Source organism: Chanodichthys erythropterus, chromosome 8, assembly GCF_024489055.1.
Source record: "Chanodichthys erythropterus isolate Z2021 chromosome 8, ASM2448905v1, whole genome shotgun sequence".
Classification (NCBI taxonomy): Eukaryota; Metazoa; Chordata; class Actinopteri; order Cypriniformes; family Xenocyprididae; genus Chanodichthys; species Chanodichthys erythropterus.
In genome coordinates, this window is record NC_090228.1 from 31,984,060 (window position 1) to 31,996,155 (window position 12,096).

The 12,096-nt window shown below is 48.9% G+C and overlaps 1 protein-coding gene across 1 annotated transcript; it reads right to left on the reverse strand.

Moving 5' to 3' along the window:
- Positions 1-1,150: 1,150 nt before the first annotated feature.
- On the reverse strand, positions 1,151-9,637 carry LOC137025144 (adhesion G protein-coupled receptor E3-like). Its single transcript, XM_067393174.1, has 6 exons — positions 9,454-9,637; positions 2,561-2,674; positions 2,234-2,415; positions 1,983-2,141; positions 1,657-1,826; positions 1,151-1,292 (listed from the first exon to the last, which is right to left on the reverse strand). Exons 1-6 carry the CDS (start codon positions 9,620-9,622, stop codon positions 1,151-1,153), a joined length of 936 nt encoding a protein of 311 aa, XP_067249275.1. The 5' UTR covers positions 9,623-9,637.
- Positions 9,638-12,096: the final 2,459 nt, after the last annotated feature.

Here is a 12,096-nt window from a genome sequence, read left to right on the forward strand (position 1 = left end):
TCCCTTCACCATGCACACATGAAATAGTTTTTAGGCTTTTACTTTTTATTTGCCAATATTTACTTGAAAATATTTAAGTTTGATTATTCAGAGGAATCTGTAAAATATGTTTAAAAAAGACTAAATTAAAAGGTATAAAATAAGACACTTATATAACATGTTTTTACAGAGAAATGATCATCTAATGAATGGCTTTCTGAGCTTGACAAAATAAAATATAATTGTTAAACAGTTAAAACAGTTAAAGTTCAATATAATTGTAGTAAACAAAAACTATTAGTCTGTAAACATACTTCTGCCCTCCACCAAAAAAAGTAATTAAATGAGTCATTTCTTTTACATCAGAAGTATTAACAGCTGTAATATTAAGAAACTTGTATAACATGTTTTAATATTATTTGCAGAAAGAAGCTGAGACTGTAGGCCAATTCACACTGAACCACCAGATGGCAACAGACACTTCGTTGAGTTTTGTTGGATCAGTGTGATATGCAGATTCAGCTTATTCAGTTGACCAACAGGGTGAATTGGCCTTATGACATTTAACATCCAAAAACAAAAGTATTTCTGAACCCTAGAATGCATAAATGGGGTCAAATCAACCTGCCATGCAGTGATTTGTTAATTATATTATATCAATTAAAAAATATATTTGATATTCCATGAATTCTTAAAAAAGAAATTCTTCATAAAGAGGGGTCAACATTTATTTCCAATGGAATTTTGACTCAACACAGTATTTTTTTGGATACATTTTTGTCAATAATAATATTTTGTCTTTATGGATTACTTAAAAGTCTGTGGTGTCTTTTTTGAGCCCACAATGAGCCTGAATCTCCCTACAATAAAGCAGGTGAAAAGAAGTATGGGAAATGAGTAACATGTCTGAATTCACAGTATTCATATAACATTAGACAAAAAACAAAAGTACTCGGATAACAACTTCTGCCAAGATTATGAAGTTCACATCCAATAGATATTTTACTATCCATATGGAATAATAAATATCTCGCATGATAATGTTAAAATGGTGGTGGGTGTAGAACATTCAGATTGCAATCATACTACACATTCATTCTTGATTATTTATGCATCATTAATAATGCTCTTTTTTTAAGAAAACCATTAATTTCAAATGTTTGACCCTGCTTTATGCACTCTTGTTGGTATTTTGGTTCACGCGTTCTAGGGATAACATGATGTTGCAGTGTTTTTCTTGGGACACTTTCGATGTTGATGGCTTTGAGTCCACATCAAAGACATCTGAAGCACTTCTTGTACTGCTGCCAGACCTGGACAAGAATGAGACGAGAGGAGCTGAGTGACTTCATGACATCAATTAACCTCTGAAACTCATGAACCACACTGGAATGTGTTTGTAATAAATAGGTAATAAAAGGTGTTTTAAAAGATTAGATTTGCATTTTCAGAAGTAAATGCTGATAAATACTGATGCTTTTTTTCTTTCATATACTGACTCTGGAGACAGTGAAATTGTTTTCCTATGGAACAGGATGATAAAATGGCTAGATTCACTACTGAGGACGACATTTTAACACTGTTGTATGCGACATTGTATTTTTATCAGATAGAAATGTCACAAAAGCCTGAGCTGTTTTATCTCCTTCTAAACAAAAACAAACAAAAACAACTCACAGTTCCCTGACATAGCCTTCAGGAACCAGCCGGACACAACCAGAGCGACCACATATCTGATCAGACATACGAGTCCACCGACAAAGGGCAAAGATCAACAGGCCCACACTCAAGAACAGCAGCCCCAAGATCACAGACACCCAAGTCAACAGGTCCAGCGGTGGATTGCTCTGAAAACACATGTCAGAGTTCATGAGTGCCAAATCTGTGCTGTTCTTCAACGGTCACTATAAATGTTGACCATCCACTATAGATAGCATTTGAATTCTGCTAGTGCGTTCAATGCTTCAATCGTTTGAGGAGGTTTAACTTGTTCTCTTTCTTACCTGTGATGAACTGCTGGTTTGCACAAGAGCGAATGTCGACAGATGAACACAGGAACACACAGTGTAGCTGCTGTTGGTCTCTAAAACAGCACAACCATCTACAATCCACTCGCTGGTGTTCCAGTACACACAGGACAGAGAACCGCTGGGGTTGGAGTCCTGCAAAAAGAAGAAGGAGCATGCAGAAAATATTACGACCTTGAATATTAGATGTTCTCAGATGTTCATCAGATCTCAGGTTGGTCTCTCACTCTGATGTGTTTGAGGGTGAAGTTGACTGGTTTGGTGAGTTTGGTGTTGGTGGTTTTGGGAAGAGTAACTGAGATCACAGTGGACATCATGGTTTTAACCGTATCATTTGATTTGTTGAAGAAGTCGGGCTTCAGTAGATTCTCCATTGTGTTATAACTCAAGAAAGCCACAGCAGCTGATCCTGTGTGACAGAAGCATTCATGTAATACTGTGTTAAAACAACAACAATTTAAAATTAAGTAAATGAGGTTTAGTGGTGATGGTCTGAAGTCTCTTTCTACAATTTTCTTTTTTTTTATTTAATCAGACTTAAATATTTCTCAGACCTTTGTTGTTCTTGGCGATCCCAATGAGATCGATGTCCACAGAAGAACTTGTTGTGTCAAGTCGAGGGATTTTATCTAAGGTGACCTGTGGTCCAACCATGAAGACTTGTCCCTCTGATAATGAACAAACAAGCAGTTTTGGGCTATACTCATTTATCTGCAGTCCCTTTCTTCTCTTTTTTTTTTTTTTTTGATGACAATGACAAACAAATATAATGACTATTCACTATTGTTGGGTTTTCATCTCTATTGTTGTTTAATCTAAAATGACCTTAAAATCATACAATGTAATTGATTATTACTTTAATCTGCACAGACTTTCAGTTTTATTGTTTAATAAATGTCTTGTGAATGTTGATTGTTTTTAGGCAATATATTCAGAAAACACATTGTGGTGTTTTGTTGTATTTTCTTTTTTTCTTGGTTTTTCAAGGCATATAACAATAGACAGATGAAATTGCACCAAAATACTTATTTTTGACATCTTCAACAAAAGATTCAGGCATTGTTTTCTGCTCTCTAACCACTGCTTTCTAGACTATATAGGGTCCCGGACATCATATACTATAATCTCAGTTCCCTTTCAGTTGGTCACGTTCGACGTACGTCAGTAGTGACCGACGAATTGGGATATCGCTTAGAGAGCCCTATCAGCTTCGTGTAAACTAAAACAAGCCAATGGAATTGGCGTGCGATATTTGCATAATGCGCACCGCCTCCGACAGGTGTATATAAATAGGAAGCAGATGCAATCGCACTCTGTCTTTCGCTTCGGAGCCATTCAGTGGTGTCCTGTTTAAGAAGACTGTTTTGTGTGAACTAAACTGCCTCGAAGAGGATTCACAGCAAGCCGTGTGTGCCGGTGTGACGGTGCTACAGCGAGGTCGCGAGCTCCCGAGGATCCGAGCTATAGCTCTCAACTGCTGTTTTCACAGCACACGCCTAAGAGTGAAGTGTGTGTTGCGATTTGGGACGATTCCTCGGTGTGTCCAGGGAGTGGTGTACCTGGCACATCGCGTCACTCCCTGTGTGCTTCGGCACGAGCGAGTTGACTGTTTTCCCCTTCTAAAAGAGCTTTACAGACGAACCCTGACAGTATGTCATTTCGTCTGTGCGTAAATGGGTGTGGTCGTTCCCTGGTCCCTGCTGATGGGCACAATCGTTGCATCTCGTGTTTGGACATTCAGGACACTGAAGCAGCTTTTGTGGATGGTTCATGTTCCCATTGCGGGAACATGACTATCGCAGTGCTGAGGTCGAGACTCTCCTTCCTGAAGTCTCAGGAAGCGGGGGTCCCCTCCCCTTTGCCCCGTTCGACCGTTTTTTCCTGCCCGGGCCGGAATGACGGTTCAGCGGTGTATAGGAAGGGTGATCTGAGGATTACGGTCAGGGCTTCCCCGCCGAGCGGAAACGCTCCTCGGGCCCCTGCCGCCTCATCAGCACCGCAACCCATCGTGCCACCGTTGGTTTCCGCTGGGCCCTCTATGGACTGTCCAGCCGTTACCTTTGGTGTGCCGGCGGCGGATCGGATGTCGATCGCTGCATCGGAAGGTGAGCCTGAGTCCTCGGGGGAGGAAGATTCGGACACGCTGCCGCCCGGGACGGTAGCGTTGACCGAGTCGGATCCCGAGCTCACGGCTGTGCTCTCCCGGGCCGCTTTGTGCGTCGGGCTTGAGTGGAACCCTCCACCCTGTCCCGGCCCATCTCGGTTGGATGATTGGTACTTGGGAGGGGGGTCGCGCTGGTCAAACCCAGCGTCCCGCCCCAATGCCTTTCTTCCCGGAAGTACACGATGAGGTGACCAGGTCTTGGCAAGCTCCGTATAGGGCTCGTACAAGGCCTGGTCCCTAGTCCGCCTTCACCTCCCTGGACGGCGGGGAAGCCAGGGGATACGCAGGATTCCCGCCAGTCGAACGGTCTGTTGCGATGCAGTTGTGTCCAACGGCCGCTGGCTGGCGCGGTGAGCCGCGTCGCCCGTCCCGGGCCTGTAAATTCTCAGCCAGTCTGACTGAGAAGGCTTACAGTGCCTGTGGGCAGGCTGCCTCCGCCCTGCACGCGATGGCCCTTTTGCAGGTTTACCAGGCAAAAGCGCTGTCGGAGTTGCCCCAGGAAGGTCCTGACCAACAGCTGCTTGGGGAGCTGCACGCTGCCACTGACCTTGCCCTCCGGGCAACGAAGGTGACAGCGCGTTCTGTTGGCCAGGCGATGTCTACTCTGGTAGCCCAGCAACGCCACCTCTGGCTGACCTTGGCAGACATGAGGGAGACCGACAAACATCGGTTCCTGGATTCCCCCGTGTCTCTGGTCGGCCTTTTCGGCGACGCGGTGGAGAGATGTGCCCAACAGTTCTCCGCTGCACAGAAGCAGGCTGAGGCTATCAGACATGTCATGCCACGGCGGTCCGCTGCTGCCTCCACCCAGCTGCCCGTGGCTCAGCCTCAGCCCGCTCGTCGCCGAAGGCGCCCGCCTGCGTCTTCCTTGCCCCTGCTAAGTCGGCAAAGCAGCAGCCTACACCAGCCAAACAGCAAGGTGCCGGTCGCGGACGTGGTGCCCAGCCCGTCTCTGCCAAGCCAGGTGGCAAGCGGTCGAGGAAAACTCGGCCCTGAGACGGGCGACCTGGAGCGGAAGGTTCCTGCTCTTCGGGAGAGTATTCCATCTGCTCTCCCACCCCCGGAGGAGGGCCGGGGGGATTTTGTGGCGTCTGTCCATCTACCGCCGCTGGCTCTCCGGAGTCCAGCGGTACCCACTTTGCCACAAAAAGAGCAGTTTCCTCAAACTCCAGGTCACAAGAGGGCGTGTTTGCCAGTGTGCCAGGCTCCGCCTCGCCGCTCGCAACCCCCTCCCATTCCGCCAGTAGGCGGCAGTGTGATGGCGCAGACCGCGTCCCGTGCGCCGTCTCCCATTCGCACTGCTGCCTCGCAGAGTCCGACCTCACTCCGGGCCGCTCCCATGCCGTCCGAGTCGGGTCCCTCTCTGCCTTGCTGCCCCACCCCGGTGCGTCGGTGGTGCGTTTGGTCCCGCTGGTTCGGAGTCTGGAGGCGTGGATCACGCTTCCCAGCCCGTCCCGCTGGCTCATTCGCACCATCAGACTCGGCTATGCGATTCAGTTCGCCCGGCATCCCCCGGTTTTCAGGGGTGTCCACTTCACTCAAGTGTCGTTGGACAGTGCACCTGTTCTCCGGGTGGAGATTGCTGTCCTACTGGCGAAGGATGCAATCGAGCCGGTCCCTCCAGCCGATATGAAGTCGGGGTTCTACAGCCCCTACTTCATTGTACCGAAAAAGGGCGGTGGGCTACGGCCAATCCTGGATCTGCGCGTCCTGAACCGGTATCTTCACAGGATGCCGTTCAAGATGCTCACGCAGAAGCGTATTTTCGAATGCCTCCGTCCCCGGGATTGGTTTGCAGCAATAGACCTGAAGGACGCGTACTTTCATGTCTCGATTCTGCCTCGACACAGACCCTTTCTCCGGTTTGCGTTCGAGGGTCGGGCATATCAGTACAAAGTCCTACCCTTCGGGCTGGCCCTGTCACCTTGCGTCTTTACGAAGGTTGCGGAGGCGGCCATTGTTCCCCTCAAGGAACAGGGCGTTCGTATTCTCAACTATCTCGTCAACTGGCTGATCCTGGCCAGCTCGCGAGAGCAGTTGTGCGAACACAGGGACATGGTTTTAGCTCACCTCAGCCGGTTGGGTCTTCGGGTCAACTGGGACAAGAGCAAACTCGCCCCCGGGCAGAGGATCTCTTATCTCGGTCTCGAGCTAGACTCGGTCGCACGGACTGCGCGTCTCACCGAGGCGCGCGTCCAGTCGGTGTTGAACTGCCTGAGCTCGCTCAAGCGCGAAAGATTTTCAGAGGCTCCTGGGGCATATGGCATCTGCAGCCGCGGTCACGCCGCTTGGATTGCTTCATATGAGACCGCTTCAACACTGGCTCCGCGGCCGGGTCCCGAGATGGGCGTGGCAGTGCGGCACGCTCCGTGTCCCCGTGACACCGAGCTGCCGTCGCACCCTTGTCCGGTGGTCGGACCCTTCGTTCCTGCGGGCCAGAGTACCCCTCGAACAAGTGTCCAGGCATGCTGTGGTCTCCACGTACAACGGGCATGCAGTGGCAGGTCTTTGGACGGGGCCTCAGCTGCATTGGCATATCAATTGCCTCGAGTTGCTAGCAGTACGTCTTGCGCTGGCCCGCTTCAAGAAGCTGTTGTCAGGCAAGCACGTTCTAGTCCGCTCAGACAGCACTGTGGCTGTTGCGTACATCAACCGTCAAGGTGGTCTACGCTCCCGTCGCATGTCGCAACTCGCCCGCCATCTCTTGTTGTGGAGTCAGAAGTATCTGAGGTCCCTTCGGGCCACTCATGTCCCAGGTGTGCTCAACCGTGCAGCCGACGAGCTGTCACGGCAGCCTCCACTTGCGGGTGAGTGGCGGCTCCACCCCCAGGCGGTCCAGCTGATTTGGCAGCATTTCGGCAAGGCCCAGGTAGACCTGTTTGCCTCCCCAGAAACTGCCCACTGCCAGTGGTTTTATTCCCTGACCGGCAGCACGCTCGGCACGGATGCCCTGGCACACAGCTGGCCCCCGGGTCTGCGCAAATATGCGTTTCCCCCAGTGAGCCTTCTCGCAAAACTCCTGTGCCAGGTCAGGGAGGACGGGGAGCAGGTTCTGTTAGTGGCTCCGTACTGGCCCACTCGGACCTGGTTCTCAGACCTCATTCTCCTCGCGACAGCCCCTCCCTGGCCGATTCCTCTGAGGAAGGACCTCCTGACTCAGAGACGGGGTACCCTGTGGCACCCGCGTCCCGATCTATGGAACCTCCACGTGTGGTCCCTGGACGGGATGCGGAGGTTCTGAGTGATCTCCCGCAAGCGGTCGTAGACACCATCACTTCCGCTAGAGCTCCTTCCACTAGGAGTCTCTACGCGTTGAAGTGGAACCTGTTCGTCGAATGGTGCACCTCTCGCCGAGAGGACCCCCGATCATGTTCGGTCGGATCCGTGCTTTCCTTCCTGCAAGAAGGGTTGGAGTGAAGGCTGTCTCCCTCCACCCTGAAGGTGTATGTTGCCGCTATCACCGCACATCACCACGCAGTTGAGGGTAAGTCCCTGGGGAAACACGATCTGATCGTCAGGTTCCTGAGGGGGGCCAGGAGACTGAATCCTCCTCGCCCTTCCTCCGTACCCTCTTGGGATCTGACCCTGGTTCTCACAGCTCTCCGGGGTCATCCCTTTGAGCCTTTGCAATCAGTCGACCTGAAACTAATGTCTCTTAAGACGGTTCTTCTGGTTGCATTGGCTTCCCTGAAGAGGGTAGGGGATCTGCATGCATTTTCGGTCGACGAAACGTGCCTAGAATTCGGGCCCGGTGATTCTCACGTCATCCTGAGACCCCGGCCTGGATACGTGCCCAAGGTTCCTACCATTTCCTTCAGAGATCAGGTAGTGAACCTGCAAGCGCTGCCCTCGGAGGAGGCAGACCCAGCCCTAGCTTTGCTCTGTCCCGTCCGCGCTCTGCGCGTTTACGTGGATAGAACGCGAAGCTTCAGGACCTCAGACCAGCTCTTCGTCTGTTACGGAGGCCAGCAGAAGGGAAAGGCTGTCTCCAAGCAGAGGATGGCCCACTGGATAGTGGATGCCATCGCCTTGGCGTACGAATCCCAGGGCGTGCCTTGCCCGCTCGGGTTGAGAGCCCGCTCCACCAGAGGGGTGGCCTCTTCCTGGGCGCTGGCTCATGGCGCCTCGCTGACAGATATCTGTAGAGCTGCGGGCTGGGCGACACCAAACACGTTAGCTAGGTTTTATAGCCTACGTGTAGAGCCGGTATCCTCACGTGTACTCGCATCCACTAGTCGGTAGACGTGTTGTACCCACTCTAGTGTCGGCTTGCAATGCCATTCCCGCCACCGGCCGGATACGTGCATACTTTCAGTCCAGTCGTGTTCCCCGCCTGGCGAACCCTGTCGAGTTCCTCCGCCTCCCCCTTCGGCTCGGACATTGCGGAGTGTCTGATGCCAGGCCTACATCCATCGCTGACGCTGTCTGTTGGCTGGGGCCCATATGTCGTGACCCCTCTACGTGAGCGGTCCCATATGTGTAATTATCCATGGTTTAAAACTCCCTACGGGCTGAGTCCGTGTCTTTCCCTTAGCAGAGCCAGCTCTGCTGTCACCTGTCAGATGAGTCTCCCCCTACCAGGTGGAGCCATCCCAGGGACTCCATATGCGTACTGCCCCCCGGGCCAGTCCATATGTGTATTTCCCACGTAAACTCCTCCCCCATTGGGTAGGTAGTGGTCTCCGCAGCGTCCCTTACGGGTTCGCTTCCCCAGTGTAGTCTAGTTTACTTAGTGGGTATTGGTTAGACAGCAGTAGACTCTCTCGGTGTAAGCTCGCCCCCTTCACCGCCAGCCGGTGCTATGGGCGGCTGAGCCTGCGCTGGGCACTGGAAGGGGTTTCGTAAGTGTGGCGCTTTAGTTGGGATCCCAATTCGTCGGTCACTACTGACGTACGTCGAACGTGACCGACTGAAAGGGAACGTCTCGGTTACGTATGTAACCCTCAATCCCTGAAGGAGGGAACGGAGACGTACGTCCCGTCGCCACAGTTTCTGTACCCTCGCTGTAGCGCGGACACCAGTTGTCTCCTCAGCGAAAAACAGAGTGCGATTGCATCTGCTTCCTATTTATATACACCTGTCGGAGGCGGTGCGCATTATGCAAATATCGCACGCCAATTCCATTGGCTTGTTTTAGTTTACACGAAGCTGATAGGGCTCTCTAAGCGATATCCCAATTCGTCGGTCACTACTGACGTACGTCTCCATTCCCTCCTTCAGGGATCGAGGGTTACATACGTAACCGAGACGTTTCATCATCAGTAATAACCCTTTTTCACTTACCTACGGTGGGAAGAGTAAAACTGACACTGTCACTCGTGTCTGTTGGCTTCACCAATGTAGATATGAGTTTCTCACTAGTTTTTAACACACGGTTTCCATAGGAGGCTAGTTCAGCTGGGCTGACTGATGAGGATGACTCTAAAATCTTCTCTGAAGCATCGATGGCCATAGTCAGAATTTCGGTCACAGTCTAATTTATTGATCAGAGAAATTTGGTCATTGTATGTGTAAATATTAAGAGAGGCAATAAGACAGAACTGTCAATTATTATGTAGCTGTGACAGATTTGATTATTATTTTAAAAAACTTACATCCAAAGGAAGCTCTTGATTTGTAATGTTCTCTATCTGGTCAATAAGATTTTGAAAACATCCTCCAGAGTTCTGACTCTGAAAACACAATTGAGCTTCATGAATAAGACTTTAAGAGACTGCACTGTGTAAATTGAAATATTCAGCTTACCCTGCATTGATCCAGCATGTTATCCAGACCTGTAATGAGGGAATTCATCATTATAACATGAATGCAGTAAAATAAAATACCACATTTTAGTCTAGAAACATGCTTACCTGTAGTAGTTGGACTGAGTGTGGTTGTAGTAGTTGGACTGAGTGTGGTTGTAGTAGTTGGACTGAGTGTGGTTGGGGTGGAGATATTATACTCGCAGAAGCAGGAGGAGCCAGTACTACTGTAGCATGTACAGGTGTCATTATTACCAGTGCAGGCACAGTTATTACTCCAGCATTGGTATTCATACTGGTTTTGGTTCCGATATCTCCGGTAGTTAAAATAATGCATTCTTGTGTTGCAGTGCATGCGATACTGAGCACCAGTGCAGATGTACGTGTCATTAAAAAACACACATTGAGAGAGTCTCAATGGACTAACTGCTGTAGGGATAGTGATGCTATTGTTGTACGTCTCACAGAAACAGGAGGACAAAGTGCTACTGTAGCATGTACAGGTGTCCTTATCACCAACACAGATACAGCCAGTACTCATGCACAGGTATTGGTCTTGGTCTTGGTTTTGGTACTGATATCTCCAGTAGTAGAAATTATGCATTCTTGTGTTGCAGTACATGTGGTACTGAGCACCAGTGCAGATGTACGTGTCATTATAAAACACACAGCCATAAGCTGGAGCAACTGCTCTATTGAGAGCAGTGATATTGCCGTAAGTCTCACAGAAACAGGAGGACAAAGTGCTACTAGAGCATGTACAGGTGTCCTGATTAGCAACACAGTCACAGTTATAATTCCAGCATTCGTACTGGTATTGGTTTGAGTATCTATATCTCTGGTAGTTAAAATAATACATTCTTGTGTTGCAGTACATACGGTACTGAGCACCAGTGCAGATGTACGTGTCGTTATAAAGCCCACAGTCATAGACTGGACTAACTGCTGTGATGCTATTGTTGTAATTTGCACAGAAGCAGGAGGATGACATATTATAGTAGCACGTACAGGTGTCCTTATTACCAATGCAGTTACAGTTATTATTAAAACAGTGGTCATGGTATGTATCGTAATGGAAATCATGCACACTTGTGTTGCAGTACATGTGGTACTGAGCACCAGTGCAGATGTATGACGTGTCGCTATAAAGCACACAGTCATAGACTGGAGTAACTGCTGTCGTGAGAGCAATGGTATTGCCGTAAGTCTCACAGAAGCAGGAGGACAGAGTGCTATAGTAGCATGTACAGGTGTCCTTATTAGCAATACAGAAGCAGTCATTACTTATGCACAGGTATTGGTCTAGGTATCTATATCTCCAGTAGAAGAAATCATGCGTGCTTGTGTTGCAGTGCATGCTGTACTGAACACCAGTACAAATATATGTATCATTAAAAAGCACACATTGAGAGACTCTCAAAGGACTAACTGCTGTAGGAATAGTGATGTTATTGCCATAAGTCTCACAGAAACAGGAAGACAAAGTGCTATTGTAGCATGTACAGGTGTCCTTATCACCAACACAGGCACAGTTATTACTCCAGCATTCGTACTGGAATTTGTTTTGGTACTGATATTTCCAGTGGTAGAAATCATGCATTCTTGTGTTGCAGTACATGTGGTACTGAGCACCAGTGCAGATGTACGTGTCGTTATAAAGCACACAGCCATAAGCTGGAGCAACTGCTCTATTGAGAGCAATGGTATTACCGTAAGTCTCACAGAAGCAGGAGGACAAAGTGCTACTAGAGCATGTACAGGTGTCCTTATTACCAATGCAGTTACAGTTATCACTCCAGCATTCGTACTGGTATTGGTTTGGGTTTCTATATCTCTGGTAATAGAAACTATGCATTCTTGTGTTGCAGTACATGCGGTGCTGAGCACCAGTGCAGATGTACGTGTCGTTATAAAGCCCACAGTCATAGACTGGACTAACTGCTGTAGGGATGCCTTTGCTGTTAGTCTCACAGAAACAGGAGGAAGTGTTACTAGAGCACGTACAGGTGTCCTTATTACCAATGCAGTTACAGTTATTATTGGAACAATGGTAATGGTATTTATCATAATGGAAATCATTAACACTTGTGTTGCAGTACATGTGGTACTGAGCACCAGTGCAGATGTATGACGTGTCGTTATAAAGCCCACAGCCATAGACTGGACTAACTGTTGTAGTGAG